Source organism: Boleophthalmus pectinirostris, unplaced genomic scaffold (genome assembly GCF_026225935.1).
Source record: "Boleophthalmus pectinirostris isolate CB_2022bp ecotype Guang Dong unplaced genomic scaffold, ASM2622593v1 HiC_scaffold_4, whole genome shotgun sequence".
Lineage (NCBI taxonomy): Eukaryota > Metazoa > Chordata > Actinopteri > Gobiiformes > Gobiidae > Boleophthalmus > Boleophthalmus pectinirostris.
In genome coordinates this window covers 33,332,278-33,355,472 of record NW_026571353.1, presented here as the reverse complement: position 1 = coordinate 33,355,472, position 23,195 = coordinate 33,332,278, and the positions used below count along the sequence as shown (strand labels likewise).

Here is a 23,195-nt window from a genome sequence, read left to right as displayed (position 1 = left end):
CCGTAGTTTGGACATGCCTGGTTTAGATAAAATACAAAAAAACTGCTTAAAAATTACAAAAACAAAGAAAATGTGACTGTATTGACTCAGATGTTAGTCATGAATAGTCTCTGCAGAACAATTTTGCTTAATTATGCACTCGTTTATTATTAGTAACCACTAAAAATGTCCAAGAATGTCACAGTTTTTTGTTTTATTTTGAAATTCTGGTCACAACATACACACGCATATAGTACCCAATAATATATATTTTTTTTTTATTAATTAATTAATTATTTTTTTAGTTTAGTAAGATTTGTTGTTCAAGATATGGAAAGCAACTAAAGGGTATTTGTGAGTATTTTAATGAGTTTTACGGTGAAAATCTTGTGTGTTTTGTGATTGGTCGCGCGCCCGTCAATCAGCTGCTCGGAGAGAGAAAAGACTGCGCCGGGCCGAGCCGTGACAGAACCCGAGTCGTGATCCTCCAGAAGCCGTGGGCGGACGGTCCCTCTCTGCCGTACCCGCGTCTGTGTGTGCGCTTCCTGGGCCGATACGTGGACGGACTCTGCGCTTTTTGGGGGCTGATATTTTCGGTTTTCGTCTTGGCCGTGTGTAAAAACGAGCCTCGGAGAGATCTGGACGGGATTTTGTCCAAAAAGTGACGGGAGTTTCGCTTCCCAGGCGGAGCTAACAGGCTAACAACAGCGCAGGAGGTGGATTACTCTTTCTTTTGTGGGTAAAAAAAAATAATAATAATAACAATGAAAGCGATCAAAACGATGTCTTGAAGCTGTGGCACGAACCCAGACAGTTTGTGAGCAAGAACAATCGCAGCGTGTTTATTGTTTACGAGTGGAGTAGTAGTAAAGCTACGTGAAGCTAGTGGGTTAGCTTCAAAAAAAAAAAAAAAAGAAAAGTTGGTTTTAGCTTCAAGGATCAAGGAAGTTGATTAGCCACCGAGCTGCTACATCACATCAGGACAAAAGGCAAAGGCTCCTCTTAAATTTCAGAGTTATGAACGGGGTTAAACATTAACACAGCACTTAAAACAACAAATCTAAAAAAGCCACGACCTTTAGTCCGAGCGGAGTAGTGCGTTAGCTTCGTAGCCTCACTGTAAACAAAGGGGGGGTTCCGCTGCTTGGCTTTTTGTTTTCTTTTTTTATATATATATGGACATCCCTGGAGGTTTTTTGATCTAAACGTGGGCGACGAGGCTCAGAGATGGATCTAAAGACTGCAGTGTTCAATGCGGCCAGAGACGGGAAGCTACGGCTGCTCCAGAAACTCTTAGAAAACAAAGATGGGCACGAAGTCACCAAACTCATGGGCGAGAAAACCAACGGGGCCACTCCGCTGCTGATGGCGGCCAGATACGGACACCTGGAGCTGGTGGAGTACCTGCTGGAGTGCTGCTGCGCCCCGGTGGAGGTGGGGGGCTCCGTGAACTTTGACGGGGAGACCATCGAGGGGGCGCCGCCTCTGTGGGCCGCCTCCGCCGCCGGGCATCTCAAGGTGGTGCAGTCCCTCCTGGGCCACGGGGCTTCTGTCAACAGCACCACCCTCACAAACTCTACCCCCCTGAGGGCAGCCTGCTTCGACGGGCACCTGGACATAGTGAAATACCTGGTGGAGCACAAGGCTGACCTGGAGGTGGCCAACAGGCACGGGCACACGTGTCTGATGATTTCCTGTTACAAGGGGCACAAAGAGATAGCCCAGTACCTGTTGGAGAAAGGGGCAGATGTGAACCGAAAGAGTGTCAAAGGTGAGTGGAGTGCATACATTGTGCTGTGTTTGTTGCAAAGGGTGACCACACGTCCCAGTTTTGAGCCTCTGTCCTCTGTCCCATTAGACTTATCCAAAACCAGTGATTTGTCCCAGTTTTATACAAGAAATACTCAGGTGTCTCTATTTTTGAGTGGAGTCCAACCATAATGCTGTATTTGTTGCTTAGGGTGACCACACATCCCAGTTTTGAGCCCAGTATCCCCTGTCCCATCAGATTTATCCAACACTGGTGATTTGTCCCAGTTTTATACAAGAAATGTCTCAGGTATCTCCATTTTTGAGTGTAGTCCATGCATAATGCTATGCTTTGTTGCATAGGGTGACCACACGTCCGTATTTACCCGGGACAGTCCCAGTTTTGAGCCCTGTGTCCCCTGTCCCCATCAGATTTATCCAAAACCAGCGATTTGTCCCAGTTTTACTCAAGAAATGTCCCAGGTGTCCCTATTTCTGACCAATCTGATCCTTCCCAAGAGTAAAAGAATGGCACAAATTGTAATTTTTTTTTAGGTAATGTCCCAGGTGTCCTTTTTTCTTAGTGGAGTCCATACATAGTGCTGTGTTTGTTGCATAAGGGTGACCGCACGTGCGTATTTACCTGGGACAGTCCCAGTTTTGAGCCCTATGTCCCCTGTCCCATTAGATTGATCCAAAACCAGTGATTTGTCCCAGTTTTATACAAGAAATGACTCAGGTGTCTCTATTTTTGAGTGGAGTCCAACCATAATGCTGTGTTTGTTGCTTAGGGTGACCACACATCCCAGTTTTCAGCCCGTGTCCCCTGTTCCCATCAGATTTATCCAAAACCAACGATTTGTCCCAGTTTTATACAAGAAATGTCTCAGATGTCCCTATTTCTGACTAATTTGATCCTTCCCAACAGTAAAAGAGTGGCATAAATTGTAATTTGTTTAGGTAATGTCCCAGGTCTCCTTATTTTTGAGTGGAGTCCATACATAGTGCTGTGTTTTGTTGCATAGGCTGACCACATGTCTGTATTTACCCGGGACAGTCCCATTTTCGAGCCCTATGTCCCCTGTCCCATCAGATTTATCAAAAACCAGTGATTTGTCCCAGTTTTACACAAGAAGTGACTCAGATGTCTCTATTTTTGCATGGAGTCCATATGTAGTGCTGCATTTGTTGCATAGCACGTCCCTATTTCCTATTTACCCGGGACGGTCCCATTTTGAACCCTGTGTCCCCTGTCCCAGCAGATTTATCCAAAACCACTGATTTGTCCCAGTTTTATACAAGAAATGTCCCAGGTGTCCCTATTTCTGACCAATTTGATACCTCTCAACAGTAAAAGAGGCATAAATTGTAATTTGTTTAGGTAAAATACAAGAAATCTGCTGAAAAACAACCAAAACGCAAAGAAAATGTGACTATGCTCACTCACACGTTAGTCATGAACTGTCTCTGCATAACAATTTTCCTTAATTACACACTCGTTTCACAGTTTTGTCGTTGCCAACCACCAAAAAAAAACAAAACAGGGATGTCCCAGTTTTTAATTTTGAATTTCTGGTCACCCTAACGATGCACACCATAGCAAACACAGACACAAGTTTAAAGCTGCTCTGAAAGCTCGAAACTTTAAGCAGCACATTTTCAAGAGCCTCTGATTAATACGAGCAAGTGAGTAACTGAGAAACTGTTGTCTAATGCTGACTGGCTTGTGACTGTAATTTTATGTGAGAGAGATTTGTTTATCAGATGATCAGCTGTTGTAGTTCAACTAATGGACTAAGTCTTTATGGTCAGATTCAGTCCAACGTCTTGTTCCGCCTTGTGATGTCACGTGGTAATACAATAAGTGCTTCACTGTGTTTTAAAGCTTCATACCTTCTTTAGAATAATTTGGATAATTAGTATTTCCAACTTCTGCAGAACAAAAGATAAAAGGTAGGTGTTAACTTGGACTAGTCCTTCATGACATCACAAGGTGGAACAGAGCGTTTTGAGCTTTAGAGATGTAGACAGACTAATAATAAAGGATTACTCAAACTTGTGTGAATGAAACAAAACACAACTCCAGGTCTGTTTTTGACGAGTAAACAAAATTCTGCGCAATATAGGATCTCTTCTTTTTTTTTTTTTTTTTTTTTTTTAAACCTTTTAAGCTGTGTAAATGTTGTAAGGGGTATCCCAGGGACATTGTTGACGTTTTCTTTGAGTCAGTCTCCAGTTCCGACATAAAAGAGGCATTGGAGCTGTATTGTTTTGGGTTTTGCTACAAATAAAAGGGAGAGCCTAAAGCCTGTCGACACACCCATGCAGACATTACAGTTTCAAGTGTGATTGTGAAACCAGTCGATCATGTTATTCTGTTGAGTCATTACAGACATGGCTGTGTGACTGAAGACACATACTCCCCATTAGTTACTTTCCCCTCTACTTTTATGAACGAGCATTTTATGAACGAGTAATCCTGTGGCTTCAAGTGTCTTCCTATTCCCGATATCAACAGATACCAGGGCAGAGACTGACTAATATTATTTATTTCCTTAAACGACTAATTATTAACTAGGCCTGTCACGATAACATATTTTGAAGTATGTTATTGGTGAGGAAAATATAGACCATAAATGATAACACTGAATCAATCATGCCACTGACGAGACTTCCCTAAAATATTTCTACATGTGCAGTATTGCTAAATGAAACACTTAATGAGTCATAGAAGTTTTATTCAAAGTTTTACAACTCAAATCTTCAGGAAAAAAAATACAAAGTTCCCCATTAGTACAAGAAACAGTAGCCATGATAAATACTGACCTCCTAAAATTCTTGTTCAGTCTGTCATGTATTGAACGGTAAGTCAATTTAGTATGTATATTTTCAAAGATGTTCTGCAGTTACTTGACATGATTAAAACACAAGTTCAATATTAGGAGATATTTTGGGCCAATTTTGATCAATAAATCGTATTATTACACCAATTTATAGACTGAAACGAGATTGATTGAAATTGGAACAGATGTCCGATCCATCAAAATTCCCAACTAGAAGTGGAAGATGTGTCAGATTGTTCTGTAGATGTGCAAAATAACTTTATCGAGTAATTTAAAACTATTAAAAGTCCCTCCAAAAAGGAACAGAAACATCCCAAACAAGGGTATAAAGTGATTTTTCTGTGCTTTTCTGTTTAATTCTATGGTATATTTACGATACTTGAACCTCAACCAAGACATTTCCAGACACATTTTTTTCACATTTTTCTTTATATTGTTGAAATATCTTCTTTTAAGAATGTAAAAAAATACTGCAATGTTCATTTTTGTTAATATCGCCCACCCCTACTGGCAGCAATGCTCAATTTGGGTCATTTCCAACCACTGTCCCTCATCTAGTCACATAAAAATAAAACCTTTGCAGTTTAATGGAACACTCTGGATAAAACTTGAATGTGTAGAGATGAGTAAGAAAACGCAAGAAACATGAAACCTGTTTGGTTAATCCACCTGATGTGTCATCTCATCACACCTATTAAAAAACATTTGTGCAGGAAAACGACACGCTGGATTCACTGGAAGGAAGTTTTATGAAGTACAGGAAATAAAAATATATTTAGCCTAAAAGGGGAACTGACGTGTTTGTATTTTTCAGCTTTCTTTCTTTTTTTCTTTTTTTTTTTTCAGAATGTACCTGTAAATGTCTTTGTTGAGGTTCAAATACTGCACAAAATTTGAATGGATCAGAAAATGAACTGTAAATGGGCAGAAATACCACTTTATTTAAAAAGAAACAACTGTAAAAAAAAAAAATAAAGAAACAAGGGTATAGTTTTAATTATTGACATTACACTTGATATTGTAATTATCAGTAATCTCAAAAACGGAGTCCAGATGAATCAGTCTATCATGCGTTCATTCATTTTTCAAAATAAAACCAAAAATAAGAAAGAATAAACATCTATTTTCTTCATTATTTGTCTCCAAAAGCAAAATGAAAAAGTGGATAACGATTATTATTATTTATTTATTTTTGATTTTGTGTTTATATGAAAAATGGGAAAAAACGGATAACAGTCGTTTCCCGTTTCCGTGACTTAAACTGCGATCTGGACTTTAGTGCCGCATACGGACTTGAGGCCGGGGACTTGAGGCCGGGGACTTGAGGCCGGGACTTGAGGCCGGGGACTTGAGGCCGGGACTTGAGGCCGGGGACTTGAGGCCGGGGACTTGAGGCCGGGGACTTGAGGCCGGGGACTTGTTCAGTCCTCTTTTAGTCCTCTTTTAATCCTCTTTTAATCCTGATTCAGACTGGTTTTAGTCTTGGTTCAGACCTGGTTCAGACCTCGTTCAGAAGGGCATTGCAGTTTAAGGTACGGAAACGGGAAACGACTGTTGTCCGTTTCTTCCATTATTCATTTAAACACAAAATCGAAAACTGAAAAACGAACAATCATCCATTTTTTTCATTTGGTTCTGGAAACAAATAATGAAGAAAATAGTTGTTTTTTCGATTTCTTATTTATCTTTTATTTTGAAAAACGAATGAATGAACGAATGATAGATTCAGATGACCACCGATGAAACCTTTTCTCCGTTGAACCACTCTTCTCTGCAAAAACATGTCCTCACTCTCAATAAACACTGTGTCCCTGCTTCGTCCTTCTGTCCACAGGAAACACGGCGCTCCATGACTGTGCGGAGTCGGGCAGTCTGGAGATCATGCGGATGCTGCTCAGGTTCGGAGCGTCGATGGAGCAGGACGGATACGGGATGACTCCTCTTCTGTCCGCCAGCGTCACCGGACACACCAACATCGTTGACTACCTGACCACGCACCAACAGGTCAATACAAGTATACGAGTTTAAATATATGTAACTCCGTATGTAATGATGATGTACAAAATACATTACGGTGAAGGGGAATTGGGAAAAACACCACTTGCTCTCGAACATGGAGGGAGTTTGCCTGGAAGAACCTAATTCGATTTTTTTATTACACCTAAACTAAAGAGTAAACGTTTAAAGATGCATTAGATTTGTTTTTCACATAAATGCAGATAAATCAATGTGGACCATTCTCTTATATTTTGGAAATGTTCAAATATTACTGTGTTTGGGAAATGGTTTGTGATATGCTGGGATCTTCTGTCCCTTTGTCGCCTGAACTGGTCCATCTATACAGCTTTTCAGACTTGGGCCCCGTCCACACTAGTACAAATCTGAGTCGTTTTCGTTGTGGATGCAGTGTTTGTTTACACTAATCTGATGGAAAACGAGTCAGGAAACGGAACAGTCTGGTGTCGCCAGCTCCCACGATTTCATCTGAGTATATAGATCTGATCCGGCACTGTGTGGACGCCTGAAAACATTGATACACTGACGTAGGAGCTTTAGTTGCGTCCTTATTGAACCACGTCACTGTGACTTGTGCCTTCCTGATTCACAGGGTTTGTGACATCGGTCATGTGATGCTATTGCGGAAAATGGTTTAAACAAACCACAGACAAATGGGAAACGGCACAGCTAGAACTACTTACTACTTTCACGCTTGCCATCTTCCTCAGCTCAAAATCAGCCGCCTCAACTTCAGACACGGTGCTCCACTTTCTTGTTTTTACTGCCCACGTGACATTGTGACCACGTGACTCCAGCCAGGTCACATGACTGGTGTTTCAGGCAGTTTCACATTACTTTGTGGATAGGGAACGGACACAGAAATGACGTGTCTGGACTTAAATCGTTTCCGATACGGTGGTTCATTTCAGTGTAAACATAACCTTAGACAAACTTTATTGATCCACAAGGGAAATTATTTGGACACAGTAGCTCACACATCACAATATAATGTAATAACAAAGAGCAAAATATAAATGGTAATAGTAAATTCTAAATAAGTAGCAAAAAAGAGCAAGAGACAGGTGTTAAATAAGACATAATTATATAAATGGAAATGTACAAGTCAAAATTAAATTTGTAATAAAACAGGGGTCTCCAACCTTTTGCATCTGGTGAGCTCCCTTTTAGTCACAAGAAGTTGAGTCGATATTAGGCTGCGTTCATATGATGACGCAAAAGTGGCATTGCGTCTTCACTTTTTATTCCACGTTTAGTGAGCGTTTTTGGTAGGAAATCTGCATCCATACGGTGACGCAAAAGTGTGTGGAATTTGATTGGTTATGCATGCCATGTGTACTGTATGTATGTGACGTAAACGCGTACGTGACGTGAGCAGATCTGACCAGAGTTTTGCGTCTTGGGCAGTGTAGATGGAAACACTATGGCGGCGTGTATTTAACTTTTCCACCCTCGAGGGTGGTTTCAGATTTGAGCATTTTTAGGCCCCAAAAACCCCATCACCGTCTAAACGAAAGGCACTTCTGATAAAATATTTTGTCGTTTTTACCCTCAAGCGTTCTTGTATAAACAGGCCCAAACCTTACATGTTGTATACTTGGATACCTATAAAACATTAAACCATTATCCATTTATTAGTGCATAAAGTTCCAAATAACACATTTATTTCGAGTTATTCAGTTCAATAAATTTAATTTAAAAAATCCCTTGGTGAGTTACTTGTAAGGTTGTTGAAAGCTACTAGCAGCTCCCGAGATACAAATTTGAGTCCCTTGTAATAAAAATATAAAAGACACTGTTCCCCAAAGCGATGTATGTCTGTTCAAAGTGATGTCAATAGCTGCCAAAAAAACAACTAGGAATTGGGGCACCAATTGACATTTGCAATCAAGATGTCAATCTAATGGAAAAAATTACTCGGACTGAGGTGAAATGGAAAAAATGGACATTACACAAAAGTAAGTGTCCTGTTTTTCTTTCCTTAGCCTTTGTTTTTATGCTTATAAATTGACCATATCCAATAAAAACAAAGTGACAAAAAATGTACAAAATATATTTATGCTGTACCTGTCTTTTTTTTCTTTTTTTTTCAACCTGCCCCATGTTTGTATCTCCACAAGTCTGACTCTTTTTGGCCTGGAGGACAGCCTCTTTCTTGTTTCTGTGGAAATGTTGTTCCTTTGGCAATAATATTCCTCAGTATGGCAAAAAAAAAAAAAAAAAAAATCGTGTCCCCATGAAAAGGTTAAATACTGGACCTTTTAACATAAATTTGTGGGCTTTGGATTTTAAAATGTACAGTAAATATTGGTCAACAGCAAGACAAATATTGGATCATACCTGCTCAGAAATCCATATCAGACTCCTGCGTTTTATCGCCTCCTCCTATTGATTTTAGACCCGTGGACCAGTTTAAATGTGTTATAGTGTATCGACTGGTCATGCTTTTCCTTCTTCTATTGCAGACCAGTCATAAGGAACGAATAGATGCCCTTGAGCTCCTTGGTGCTACCTTTGTGGACAAAAAGAGGGATTTACTTGGAGCGTTAAAATACTGGAAAAGAGCCATGGACCTCCGGTACATGGACAGCAACCACGTGGTCCACAAGCCCGACCCAAAGCAGCTCATCATGGCCTACGATTACGCCAGAGAGGTGAGGGAGAGTTGTTGTTTTTTAACACACTTCATACACATGTTCTTGGAAACCAATCTAACTCTGATTTAAACCTTTTTAACAAGTGTTCTTGAATGTGTGTATGTATGTAAGTCTGTAAGAGTCTGGGTTATTTTCTGACAACTCATGGCAAATCTGACTTGGAAATGACTCATATCGTTGCTGATTGGTAGTGGTGTCATCAATAAACAGAAACCATGTGAGCCAGTGTGTGTAAGAAAAAAGGCTCACTTTCACTCTACACTACTACTTCTACTACGTCTATTACTCTACTCTACTACTCTATTTAAAAAATGTGAAACAGTTTGTTTTTAAACAGTCCAAAGTTATTCTTCACTCATCTTAAGCATTTAGAGCATCCTAATTATTCACAGCGTTGAGTTTATGTGCAAGTTTGACAACTTTCAGAGGCAGGAGAAGTTTGTCATCACTGTAATGTTAACAACTAGCATGCAAACAGCGTGCCAGCCAAGTCACCATCTCAGATTTGACTGAAAAAATTCTAGGAGGTTCACACACTTTCCAATAAGAAAAGCCCCAAATGCGGACACCACATTTTCAAAAATTAATTTGCAAAAATAAGGCAGAACAGCATCACAAATGTTGGATATGTTAAAAACAGACATCTAGTCTTTCTAAAACAGTCCATTTTATGTTGGTGGGTGCTGTAATTGTTTTTTGGTATAACATGGTATAAGATGGCACCAAATTTTTTTTCCATTTTTAACACTTATATTCTAGAGCGTTCATCACAGAGGGACAGTTTTAAAATACAAAGTACAGTGTGTGTGGGAAGGTGTATGTTCAATGTCAAACTGAAATTGCACTTTCCACAGTCCTTCAAAGATGCGCTCATATTTGAAGTGTAAAATTTTCAAGCAAATCCAAGCCCCCAGAAATGTGTGATAAATCAGATTCTACAAGTACGTTTGCCAGATTTTAACCCTTGAAAATTTGAAGGACCTTTTTAAATAGTTTTTTTAGATACAGCAATCTGAAAGTGGCTCCTCTGAAAACTCTGCTCAAAACAGGTCAGGGGGGAGTTGACAAAATATTTTTTACTGACAAAACTATAAGGAGTTGGGAGCTAAAATTTCGAACTTTATCTATTGGAAAGTGCTTGAACCTCAGAGAATTTTTAATGTCAAATCTGAGATGGTCGAGTGGGGACATTTTGGAGATTTGACATGAAATGACCCGGGCTTATTTCCTCCTCCTCAGACGATGAAATGCTTTATAATTAGTTGCAGACCCCAGAGAGTGGTCTCATTTTGACCCTAAGCTGCTTTTACAATATATCAGTACTGAAACAAGACAAATATTCTTGGCTTTATTACTAGGGCTGGGTATCATTCAGAAATTGCCGATACATACCTCGATACAGGTTAGGTTACGTTTCGATACGATTCAAATACGATATATTTCAAATCAATTCGATACGGTTCAATAAAAAATAAAGTCTAAATCATGGCTGTGATACTTAGGCTTATACAGGTGTGTTAAACCACTTCTTGTGCAAAGTTCACACCCGTTTTACTCATCAAACAGTGAAAATGTCAAATGTGTCACATAAACGAGTTTCCCTCCTCTAAACAAGCAACAAAACTGTAGCTCTGTAATAAAATAATGTAGTAAAATATACCAAAAAATACTCTTGGCAATATATCAATACAGTAGCCCACAATACTGAGCTTTACCATTAACCCATGTGCTCCTGTTTTATCTTGTGTAATCTGAAGGTAACAAACGGCGAGGAGCTGGACGGTCTCATCTCTGACCCAGACGAGATGAGGATGCAGGCGCTGCTCATCCGTGAGAGAATCCTGGGCCCACAACATCCCGACACCTCGTACTACATCAGATACAGGGGAGCCGTTTACGCTGACTCTGGGAACTTTGAACGCTGCATAAACCTGTGGAAATACGCTCTGGACATGCAACAAACCAACTTAGACCCCCTGAGCCCGATGACCGCCTCCAGTTTACTGTCGTTCGCGGAGCTTTTCTCATTCATGCTCCAGGACAGGGCCAAGGGGCTGCTGGGTACGTCTGTGTCGTTCGAGGATCTTATGGGGATTTTGAGTAAAAGCGTGCTGGAGATCGAGAGAGCGGTAAAGCAGACTGGACCGGTCCCACCTGAGCCCGCTCAGCTCACAAAAGCCCTGTCAATCATCCTGCACCTCATCTGCCTCCTGGAGAAAGTGCCCTGCAGCACCGAGCAGGACCACTACAAGAAGGAGACCATTTACAGGTGGGTTCAAACAAAGACTTTATGGTGTTTTGGGCATTTAGTAGATTATGGAAATGTTATTGCTTGTTTAGAATGTTCCGCAGTATAGATTAAACCTATCTCATGTAGGGGTGTGCAGAAATATTGATATATCGTATCGTTTAATGTGATGATACAGTATTGATATCGTGGGCTGCTGTATTAATATATCGCCCAGGGGATTTTATGCTATATTTTACTAAATTATTATGTTACAGTGCTACAGTTTTGTTGTTTTAGAGGAAGGAAACTCATTTTTGCACCAAATTTGACATTTTCACAGTTTTGATTATTAAAATGTTTGTGTGTCATATTCATTTTGCACAAGAAGTGGTTTAACAAAGGCTTTTAGTATCACATCCGTCATGTTGTCATTTTTTTTATTGAACAATATCAAATCGATTTGAAATATATCGTATCAAACCAAAAGTGCACTGTATCGAGATATGTATTGTATCATGGCCTATGTGTCGAGGTGTGTATCGTATCGGCAACTTCTTAATGATACCCAGCCCTAATCACAAGGTTACAGCACTACACTACATTACAATTTCTGATCTGACCGGAACTGAAGAAGCAGCTTGGATGAGCTGCGAAACATCTTCAAACAAACTTTTGTCCAGTCGACAAACTGAATTTTCTCCTCGCCGTGGATTCTACCTGGACGACTGTGGGATTCTTCACATAATTCAGATCAGAAATGAATGTATGGGTATCATTCAGATTCAGTAATTGCATAAAAAATGCATCAGATTTCTTCAAAAAAACACTTTTAAATATGTCAATATGTGTTAATTTGAAGATATAGTATTAATATTAAAAGTTTGTCTATAGAATTCAAGTTCTTTATTAATAAAATATAGATTTTCATGTGGGGGTCAATATTCTATAGGGGGGTCAACAAACCATAATAGGATTCTGACCCCAGTGTCAAATTACGATATGGTATGTTGACCCCAGGGTCACCTCACCGGAGGGTCAAAATCCTATACCACACTGTTTCATTTCTCTCCAGCAACTAGGTCAGGAATTGGAATACTCTAGATATTTTGCATAAACCCTGGAACCCTCAACCAAACAGCAGTGATTGGTTAAATAAAAAAGTACCCACCTATATCGAGCAAACGAATCCTAATGCTGCGAGGTCGGACGGTTTCCACGAAATGAAACCGGTTGATGAATCAGACTAGAATATGAATAACTTCTGTGTCTAATTATTATTATGATTGGTTCATGCTGCTATTTACTTGTTACAGCTCACACCTTTTTAATGATAGTCTATTTAAAAACTGGTTTTCTGGGATTTTCCTACTAACGTTTATCCCAGTATTTTTCGGTAGCAATTTACCATGCTTCAAAAATGAGTAATCGCTGCAGGCCCATGCCTTAGTCGACCAAAATTTGTATTCGTCATTTAGATTATGAGGATTTCTGCAGCAAAACAGCAGAAAGAAGTTTCTGAATGAGTGGGTGTGTTCTCTGAAGATATTTTAGTGTTTGTACTGTATGTAATAAGGCAGATTTAAGATCATAATTCACAAGTTTAATCCGTTTTTATATAAATACATCGTTTCCTAGTCATTTTGTATAGATGGTAGAGATGTGTAGTCAAAAACGGCTCTAGTCTGGACGTTTTTTTTTTAAAGTTGAATGGTATTTTTGTATCAATGGGCAATATAAAAAAAAAACCCAAACTGATTAATCTCTATTTTCCGTTCTGTTTTTCTCCATTGAAAACATAGACTTCAGTTAAAGAGAGAAGGATGTCAGTTTTATTTAGATTATGAAGATTTATTTGGGGCAACAGCAGGAGGAAAGCAGTGAGTGAATGGGCTCATTTGGTATTTCTTGGTATTTGTAAAGCGGCAGATTAAACTCACGATTCACACAATTAATCTGTTTTTATATAAACACTGTTTCCTCGTACTGTTTTAAGCACAAACTCCACTGCTGTCATAGTGGAGTTTGGGTTTGGGCGACGGATGATGACTGATTACAACTGTTGATCTATTTACAAAACATTTTTTACAAAGTTGCTCATGTTTTTACCTTTTTCATTGGTTCTCAAGTGGATTATCCCGTCAGGAAGCAGAATAATCTTGGGGAATTTAGTAGGCATGCAGCAATCCAACTTTTTCGGTACATGTATCAATGCTTTCACTTATGGTATTTATTTGATAGAAATTCGTGATGCATGTATTACCAACTTCCGGTTATCGCTCAATGCATACTGGGATGGATTTTCCAAAAAAGTGAGCATCAAACCGCCATTTTTGTTTTCCCAGTGAGATGCGTCTATTGTCAGAGCCGATCTTTTCTAGTCTTTTGAACCATATCACTTTTGTTTCTGTTTCTGATATTGTCATATTTTAGTTTTGGGATTCGGACATCGTAAATTGTGTGGTTGTTGGATGTCCTAACAACGGAAAACGGCTCGAGAAATGGGCTTTGGAATTTTGCGAACTCCATAAATGCAAAAGTGAATCAGATCTGTGTGTCTACAAACCTTTGTTCAAACTGTTTCCCTTCCCAACGGAATTAAAAAATAGTGAAAGGTGAAGGCGATGGGCAGGATTGATACACAGGAACGACGAAAAAGGAAACATTTGACTGTCTAAGAAATCATCCTGAGTTTGCACCGAACATTTTGTATGTGGAGCGCCATCAAAGCAAAACCTTGTTTGTTAAGCGAGAGGTACAGAAGACAAACGGGCTGAGCTCACACTTTCTTGTTCTTGTGGCTTTAGAGCAGCTTCAGGTGTTGGTCGCTTTGCAGTGGAAGGTGTTATGTCATTAGGTTCTTCTTTAGAGTTTTGTGTCATACCTGATAGTTTCGACTGCTCACTAGCGGTCTTCCTCAGAGTGGTCACGTGATGTTGCTGTGACGTGGAAGGTGTTTCTTGGCAAACAGCTGGTGCCTTTTGCTTTGGCGTTGACTTTTTAAATTCATAATCATGGTTGAGCGAGGGATATATTGAATATCGGGATTTTGCCAACAAAGCAATATCCCGATAATCAATATATTGTGACAGCCCACAATATTATTGCGAGACTTTTGACGATACGATATCATGATATTTTGGTTATTGTTACATCCCTAGATACAATATATTTCAAATCGATTCAATATGGTTCAATAAAAAATCATGGCTGTGACGCTAAAAGTCTTTGAGCTGTTTTATTGTACATGTATATTATTTTTCCCCCCACACTTCTTTGCTGCTGTAATGAGGCAAAGACTGTATATATTACCCACATTGGCAGTGCTTTTAAAAGCTACAGCGGTCACAGAATGTCGTATTTTATTTTTATCTATATGTATATAGGGGTGTAACGATATCATCACGGTATGAACCTCAGGGTACGATATTTATTGCGATATCGTGGGAAAGCTCACAATATGGTGGGGAGGCTTACGATTAGGGATGTAACGATATCCAAATCTCTCTGTACGATATTTTCACGATATACATCTCACAGTACAATATTTATTGCGATATTTTGTGGAGGCTGCGAACAAAACTGATAATATGCAACTCTTAAAATGCCTTAACATGACTTAAAACAAAGAACTAAGACTTAAAAATGCTTAGAACTGCACTGAAATGGAGCAAAGGATCATGGTCTATGTAGTTCTCTCTGTCATTTTTTTTAACTATTGCTGCACCATAACTCTTTATTTAAGCAAAGAGACTTGTAATTCGATATATTGTGATGGTCCACGATATTATTGTGAGAACTTTGATACGATATGATATTTCGGGTTATTGTTACATCCCTAGTATATAGGTTAACTAAATTTGTTTCCTAAGGGTACAGTTCAGGAGGACTTTCCAGCTGATGATATTTTTTTTTCTTCGGTCAATTAACATAATCATTAATCATATTACAGTGATTTAACATAGAAATTATAAGGTTATTCTACAGACCAAAGGGGTTTAGGCTGAAGTTTTTAATACTTATTTTGCCAAACCCTATTAACATATAGAACAGGATACGAGGCAGCAGAATTATTTACAGAAGAAAAAAAAACAAAAAACAAAGCAACATTAATTTAAGTAAAAGCCTGAATTGGCCGGGCATTTAATTGCGTTTGTGAACCGGAGAGAGTCGACAGAAGTGGGAATGACTGAGTGCAGAGTAGGGCTGGACTGTATGGGCGTTTATGATTTTAATTTAATTTTATTGCCTCTTGCTGTAGGGCTAACCGCTCTGAATGCATTTCATCCTGAAGTGTTGCTGCATATTCACTACACTGCCCCCTGCACTCTGCATGATCATTCTGCTAAGAAAAAAATGGTTTAATAATAATAATAATAATCTTCAGTTTCACAATTTTACACTTTGTTGATCATTAAAAACACAAGATAATCAAGTTAACAGAATTTTTTGCTCATCCATGGGGCAAAGTAGCAGCTCTAATGGAGTTTGATCTCACTGCAAGATTGTCCTCAGTTAGATTTTTTTTTTTTTTTTTGTGTGTGTGTGTGTAGTGTTTGCATGTTGTTCCCGTTTAACCCAGTGTAACCTTACTGCAGAAAATGGAGATCAGTTTGCAATTAAAACAAGATCTCGTCATACCAGATCTTGCCAGATGAAATTGTGGCAAGCTTGCGCACACATTCGAAATGCTCTTATGACTTTTTTTTTCCCCATGATTTTACAATTGGCTCAGACAAAAAGGGGATATTTTTTGCTGACTTGATTCTCTGGCGAAGCTGCAGTTCCATAAAGCAGTGCAACAATGAGAGTTAAAGGTCTGATATTACACAAAACTGACTCTTGTGAGCTTTAAGACATATTATAATTAGGGCTCGGAATCATTAAGAAGTTGCCGATGCGATTCATAGGCCACGATACGATACATATCTCAATACAGTGCAGTTTTGATTCAATACGGTTCAATAAAAAATAAAGGCTAAGTCATGGTTGTGATACAAGTCTTTGTGTTTCATATGAACTTTGCACAAGAAGTGGTTTAACAAAATTTTAATCCTCAAAACAGGGAAAATGTCAAATGTGTCACAAAAACAAGTTTTCTTCCTCTAAACAAACAAAACTGTAGCACTGTAACAAAATAATTTAGCAAAATACACCAAAAAATACTCCATATATGGCGATATGTCGATACTGTATCATCACATTCAACGATACAATATACTGATATCTCAATATTTTTGCACACCCCTAATTACCGTATTTTTTGCACTATTAGGCGCTCTGAATTATAAGGCACACTGTCATAGAATGGTCTATTTTCGAACATTTTTTCACAGATAAACAGCACCAGACTTTAAACGAAACACAACAGTTGGATGGGTCAGTGGGACTTTGTTTGTGGCGTTCACGGTGACTTTGGGCTTTGTTCAGTTGTGGCGTGTAGGGAGGGTGCTGTCTGGGACCGCTGGATTGTCGGCGTATTCGCAGTGACTCAGTTGTTCAGTTGTGTCTAGAAGCGGCACATTGCACACGCTTTTTCGATTCGTTCCTCCATTCCGTTCCTCGTCGATGAGTGTGGCTGTGGGTGTTTTTCTCTGCGCGGTCGCTGTCTGCTCCGTGTGTGTTTGCGTGTGCTGTGGGTGGTGCGGCTTTGTAGTTTACTGAAGTCGTGCTGGGACACCCGAGTGGATTTGTGTATAGGGCGCTCTGGATTGTGGGGCGCGCAGTCGTTTTTTGATGGGGTTGGAGGCTTAAGAGCGCGCCCTATAGCCCAGAAAATACAGTATAATTGTTGCTACCTCCTCAAACATACCTGAAGATGCTTTTGTTTCCTACTTGTTTGAGTAATCCTGGATTGTTTCTCTACATCTCTAACTCAAAATGCTCTGTTCCACCCTGTGATAACTTAAAATCTACCTCTTCATGACAAGAGCTACTTTTTTTAAAAAATCTTTAGTTCAGTACAGATTGGCATTTCCAGGTCTGAAATTATCCCAGTGATTCTAGTGAAAGTGTATGGAGTTTAAAATACAGTGGAGCAGGAACAGAATGTTTTCAGTTTGAGAGAACAACTCAGTCTAAATATGCAGGGTTTGTGTGATAAACATGTGAATGAAACAAAAAAAAACTACTTGAGGTATGTTCTTTTGACTAGGAAACAACATAACAGAGATAAGAAAATGGCATCATATGGGCTCTTAAAATAAATGGTGATCCCAAAATTAAACAAAACTGCGCAATTTATTATTCTTGCCAAAGTCTGATTCTCTTGGACCCATGTTGTGTCTTGTCCTTCCCTAATGCTTGTGTTCTTCTCTTCTCTCCCAGGTTCCTGAAGCTCCAGCCCTGTGGGAAAAATGGCTACAGTCCGCTCCATCTCGCCGTCGACCGAAACACGACCTGTGTTGGTCGGTACCCCGTGTGTAAGTTCCCCTCGCTCACCGTGGCCTCCATCCTCCTGGAGTGTGGAGCCGATGTCAACAGCAGAGACGAGGACGACAACAGGTGAGGGGCTAATGCTGCGCTTGTTTATCCATCCGCTTCCCTCTTGCATCTCGGATATGAAGTCATGTCCGTGCTTCAATGGTTTTATTATGTTTGTGTGTTCAACTCTGAGAAAAATGTGGACGTGAAAGTGTTTAGCTACCAGGAAATGGGCTAAAAACATGGCTGACACAGACGACTAAACCCACAGGCAGTGACACGGACACAGAAAGGTGTTGCAGTAACACAAGTGACTGAAATTGTCATTTAAACCACCAAAGCTCCAAACACAATGAAGACAGTTCATATTTAAAAGTGACACTGGGGGCAGCCATCTTCGATTCTATCTCTGAATCCTTGCTTGGTCTGCTCAGAGTTCTTCCGAGTTCCGAGTTGTGCTGTCTGAGGAAAAGGGGCAGACCTCTGAGTTGGATGGACCAACGAACGCACCACAACTCTTTAGTGGAATGTTACCATGGTGACACAATGCACACTTTGGCAAACACTGCCAAAACAGCTTCAAGGAAAAAACAACATGATCCTGTTTATGGGTTTGATTTTTCAACAAAAGGGTGAGTGACCTCTCACTTAGAGTGAGTTGGCATCGGTAGCTCATTTCTGACTAATTCTACTTGTTTAAACAAGCACACATCGGCTCACCTGTTGAAGCTTCAGCTAAACCAGCTCTTGAGACCAGATTGTGTTCAAGTAAAGCTCAGATTAAAGTGTAACAAAGCCTCAGATAGAGCAGTGCAACCACTATGAAGTTTAAATTACACTTAGAGGACTGACTTTACAATGTTTGGTAATATAGTAGGCTGACAAAAACTCAGCCGCATTTCTGTTAGTGCGTTCAATCAGAAAGCAGAATGAGCGTCTCACGAGTCTCATTTGCGTTACTAGTTTCCGTGCTGAAATCCAGTTGGTTTAAGCTTAAACGGACTTAATCTGAATCCACACTACCTAAACCCCAGCACCTGCAGCCAGTCATGAATCAGTGCTAGTGCAGCCTCTACGGCTCAGTGAGCGATTTCTGGAAGTTTTGAGCTGTCATATCTTGTCCATATACTAAGAATGAGGAAAAAACTTGTCTGTGTCCTTAATCTGCAGGTTTAGGCTGAAGCAACCCAGCTCCAGTGGTCATTATTATCACATTTTCTTAAAACGGCAAGAGTAACTATACTCTAAGACTATATAAATGTCCTTTTACTGATGATGGTGTCTTTCCTCCAGCCCCCTCCACATCGCCGCCTCCAATGGCCACCCGGACATCATGAACCTGCTCATCTCCAGCGGCTCTCATTTCGACAGTACCAACTCCTTCCAGCAGACGGCGCTGGACCTGCTGGACGAAAAGGAACTGGCGAGGAACGTGATCCAACCTATCAACCACACCACTCTGGCGTGTCTCGCTGCTCGGGTCATAGTTAAGCACAATCTCCACTATAAAGGCAACATCCCGGAACAACTGGAGGCATTTGTGTTACTACATAGATAATACTTGGGACGAATTACATTAAAACTCTAGGTATTAAGGAAGAACGAGCAAACGGAGTCTATGCGATGTTTTTCCAACCAGAATGGATTACAAAAAAAGTCTGCGAAATGGACAGCAGCAGTCTGATAAATACCTGGACGAACCAAGAAACAGGTTTACATATTTTTGGTCTAGAAATTATTTTTTGCATATTCCACAATGCTATTTATTATGAAACTTGAGGGAACTTCTCCATGCAAGCCCCCCAAACCCAGCTTTTGCCTGTGTCTCTCTCTATAACAAAGACTTTTCTAGCAACGTTGGGATTCAGGTTAATTTTGTTTTGTTTTTCACATTGTCCCATTGCTGTTGCCAACAGTCGTGGACCCGTTCTTCAAATCACAGTTGGTTTCATGGTCATGCAATCAGAATATATGCCAAGGGAGGGGGAGGGTACACTGGAAAATATTAAAATCTAAAATGAGGTGAAATGACTTGACTTTGGAATAATGTAACTTGATTTGAGTAGTGCTGACTAGTTTAGGCACGTACTTCTACGAAACACACTCTAAAAATGTCAATCTAGGGAAATGTTGACGTAAATTAACGTTACTTTGTTAATTTTAATTATAAATGTTGATTCAAAGCAAATAACTTGAGTTTCAAAATGAGCAATATTCGTTAAATTAACATAAATGTGTTAAGTTACTTCTACTTAAATATTTTAAGTCATTATTAAGTCGTTTTTTGAGCAGCTTAAAGACATACTGACTCAATTTAAATTAACTTACAATGGGATAAAAACATTGTACTTGTAAAAATATATGTACAAACAATATTTATTATCCCAGTTAGCCGTTTATCTTGTCTAAAAACCAGCTAGAATTGTCATGGAACTGATATAATAACTTAAATCTAAACTAGTCAATCCGTGTATCATTCGTTCATTTGTTTTTCAATATAAAACCAAAAATAAGAAAATTAATAAACAACCGTTTTCTTCATTATTTATCTCCAAAACCAAAAGGAAGAAACTGATAACAATTCGTTTTTTCAGTTTTTGATTTTGTGTTTAAATTAAGAATGGAAAAAACGAATAACGGCCATTTCACGTTTGCACTGCATACGGACTGAACCAGGACTGATCTAGGTCCGGGACCAGAGTGGACTCCGAGCCTCCGCGGGGTCCGAGCTTCAGCTTCGAGCTCCAGTCCTGCCGTGTCTCAGTCCCGGTCTCAGTCCCGGTCTCAGTCCCGGTCTCAGTCCCGGTCTCAGTCCCAGGCCGGTTCCGGTCTGATCCCGGACCTGGACCAGTCATGGTTCAGTCCGTATTGCAGTGCAAAATTCCGGCATCACAGTCACGGAAGTCACGTAAACGGGAAGCAGCCGTGATCCGTTTTTTCCATTCTTCATTTAAACACAAAATCGAAAACTAAAAAAACAAATCATTATCTGGTTTTCATTATGATTTTGGAGACAAATGAAGAAAACAGTTTTTTTTTCGTTTTCTTATTTTTGGTTTTATATTGAAAAATGAATGAACGAATGATACACGGATTCTAGTCAAAAATCATTTGAGAATGTTGCTTTCTTTTTCAATTAAAACACTGAACTTGAACTTTATCTATTTACTAATTTATCTTTATGAAACTAGATAAAATTGTCATAGAATTTGTATAATAACGTAAGTAATTAAAACTACTCAAATCAAGATATTAATTTCAAGTAATTTTAACTCTACGCAGATGTGATATTTTGCAGTTCGTGTTTCATTGTTTCATTTGTACCTGAACAAACAAAGCTTTATGCGAAGGGTCGTCTGCAAACACCGTAAGTGCTTTATCCTTCTATGCACAGGCTCTGCTGTTGAAAAGACTGTTGTACTCGGCACTTTGTCTGTGCAATTTTCATTTTTGTGTTTACCTCACGAACAACATCGACGCTGCCGATTTTCTCACATTTTATCATCAAAAAATGTTTAGACACTGTAAAAAAAAAAAAAAAAAAAATGTCCACGAGTTAAAATGACTTGAATTTTGACTTATTTAAATTTTATTGGTTACTCTCCCACAAAAAATATTGAGCTTTTAATATATTATCACCTTTTCAGTTTATTTAAAATGTTAATCGTGCACAAACTTTATTCAGAAACACTTTAAAAGCTCTTTAACAGTTTAAACTTTAACATAAACAACCTGATATATTAAGATTGGTTGAAAATTTGGTTTAATACATGCATTTAAGGTGGAATTTAAATGATTTTGTCTAGTTTGTGATAATTATTTCTAGTTTTTTTCTGACATGGTTCGTTACATTTTCTTAATTCGAGCTAAATCATGTGTCCATTGAGTAAAACGTTATTTTAATCATTCGTTTTGATATTTTAAGTGCAATATTTATACTCAATTTACAGATATTTTACTAAAAATTTGAGTATTTTATTGAAGCTTTAAAAACGATACTAAAAAATCTCTAGTTCGTCCATCTCAAAAAAATCTAGTTCTGATTACTCAAACGTATTAATGTGAATTCAAGCCATTTTTTTAACTCGCAGACGTGATGTTTTTCTTTTTTTTTTCTTTTTTTTGCAGCGTCCTGAATGAGTCCGTGTGAATGCGAAGTGTTTTAAGTGCCACAGAGAGTGAGTTTGTCGAATGCAAGCTTTTGAATATGACGTTTTGGGTTTAAAAAAAACAAAAAATAATGTTAAAGTGGTGCTCCGTTCGAGATCTCACAATGCACACTTAACTGTTATAATAATACGCAGGTAACCTCTCGAAGGCCGACCCTTTTAAATGCCATTTTTTTGTTTTATTTTGATCAAAACGTCGGCGGAGAGAGGTTACGGAACACTTGCTGCGCGTGCTCACTTTTCATTTACAAAAAGAACAACTTCTGACTAGACTACAGCTGTCCGCGTATCTACTTTAGCACAAATTTCCTCTTCAAAATAAGGCTTTGTCAGTTATTTTATTTTGCACATTAGTTTTAGACGTTTTGAGTTGTACAAAAAAAGGGCTTTCCATGGTTTTGTAGGTTTAATCTTGCAACGTTGATTTGACAAAACTGTTCAGAGAAACCTATAGGAGCACTACCAGGACGACTTGATTTGAATCTGCACTTTACTACAGCGGAGTTTGAGATTTCATATGGCATTAATCAAGTTCATGTCTTAATAACCAGTTTGACAATAAACCCATGTTGCACTTGTTACGAAACATTCAAATGTCGTCTTTATTATTCATCGGTTCCTGGAAAGGTTGACTCCGTACCTTTTTATTTTTTTTTATTTTTTTTTTTTAGAGAGGGGAATTATGCGAAATGGAGTTTTTGGAGCTCTCTGTCGTGTTCTAACTTTGTTCCCTCATCAAAAACATGCCTCAAGTGGTCTTATGTCATCCACGCAGGTTTGAGGAATCACTCCCGGGCCCTATTTGAATACTCCCTACAGTCAGCAGTGTTGTGTTGTCAAAACAGTAAAGGGTAACGGCATTCTTGTCGTGTTAACATTTTAATACCCCCTCTTTAAATGCTCTCTTCAGAAGGTGCACGTCTACTAGGGGTGTAACTATATCCAAGTCTCACAATACAATACAAACCTCACGGGACGATATTTATTGCAATATCATGGGAAAGCTCATGATCTGGAGGGGAGGCTTATGATTAAAAACGTAACAATGGCCAAATCTCTCAGTACGATATTTAGTCAAGTAATTTTATCTATACAGCACATTTAAAACACATTTAAAACACATTTAAAACGG

At 39.0% G+C, this 23,195-nt stretch overlaps 1 protein-coding gene across 1 annotated transcript; it reads left to right on the top strand.

The window, feature by feature from the left end:
- The first annotated feature begins 434 nt into the window (after positions 1–434).
- Positions 435–22,649, top strand: fem1c (fem-1 homolog c). The gene is made up of 6 exons (XM_055161520.1): positions 435–1,750; positions 6,406–6,575; positions 9,053–9,241; positions 11,002–11,513; positions 17,799–17,975; positions 19,188–22,649. Exons 1-6 carry the CDS (start codon positions 1,207–1,209, stop codon positions 19,450–19,452), a joined length of 1,857 nt encoding a protein of 618 aa, XP_055017495.1. The 5' UTR covers positions 435–1,206; the 3' UTR covers positions 19,453–22,649.
- The last annotated feature ends 546 nt before the right edge of the window (positions 22,650–23,195 follow it).

Excerpts from the sequence above, each read along its gene's own strand:
- fem1c (XM_055161520.1), top strand. The coding sequence starts at position 1,207 with ATGGATCTAAAGACTGCAGTGTTCAATGCGGCCAGAGACGGGAAGCTA. Across the intron at positions 6,576-9,052 it reads ACCTGACCACGCACCAACAG|ACCAGTCATAAGGAACGAAT; the intron begins GTCAATACAAGT and ends CTTCTATTGCAG. Across the intron at positions 17,976-19,187 it reads AGAGACGAGGACGACAACAG|CCCCCTCCACATCGCCGCCT; the intron begins GTGAGGGGCTAA and ends TCTTTCCTCCAG.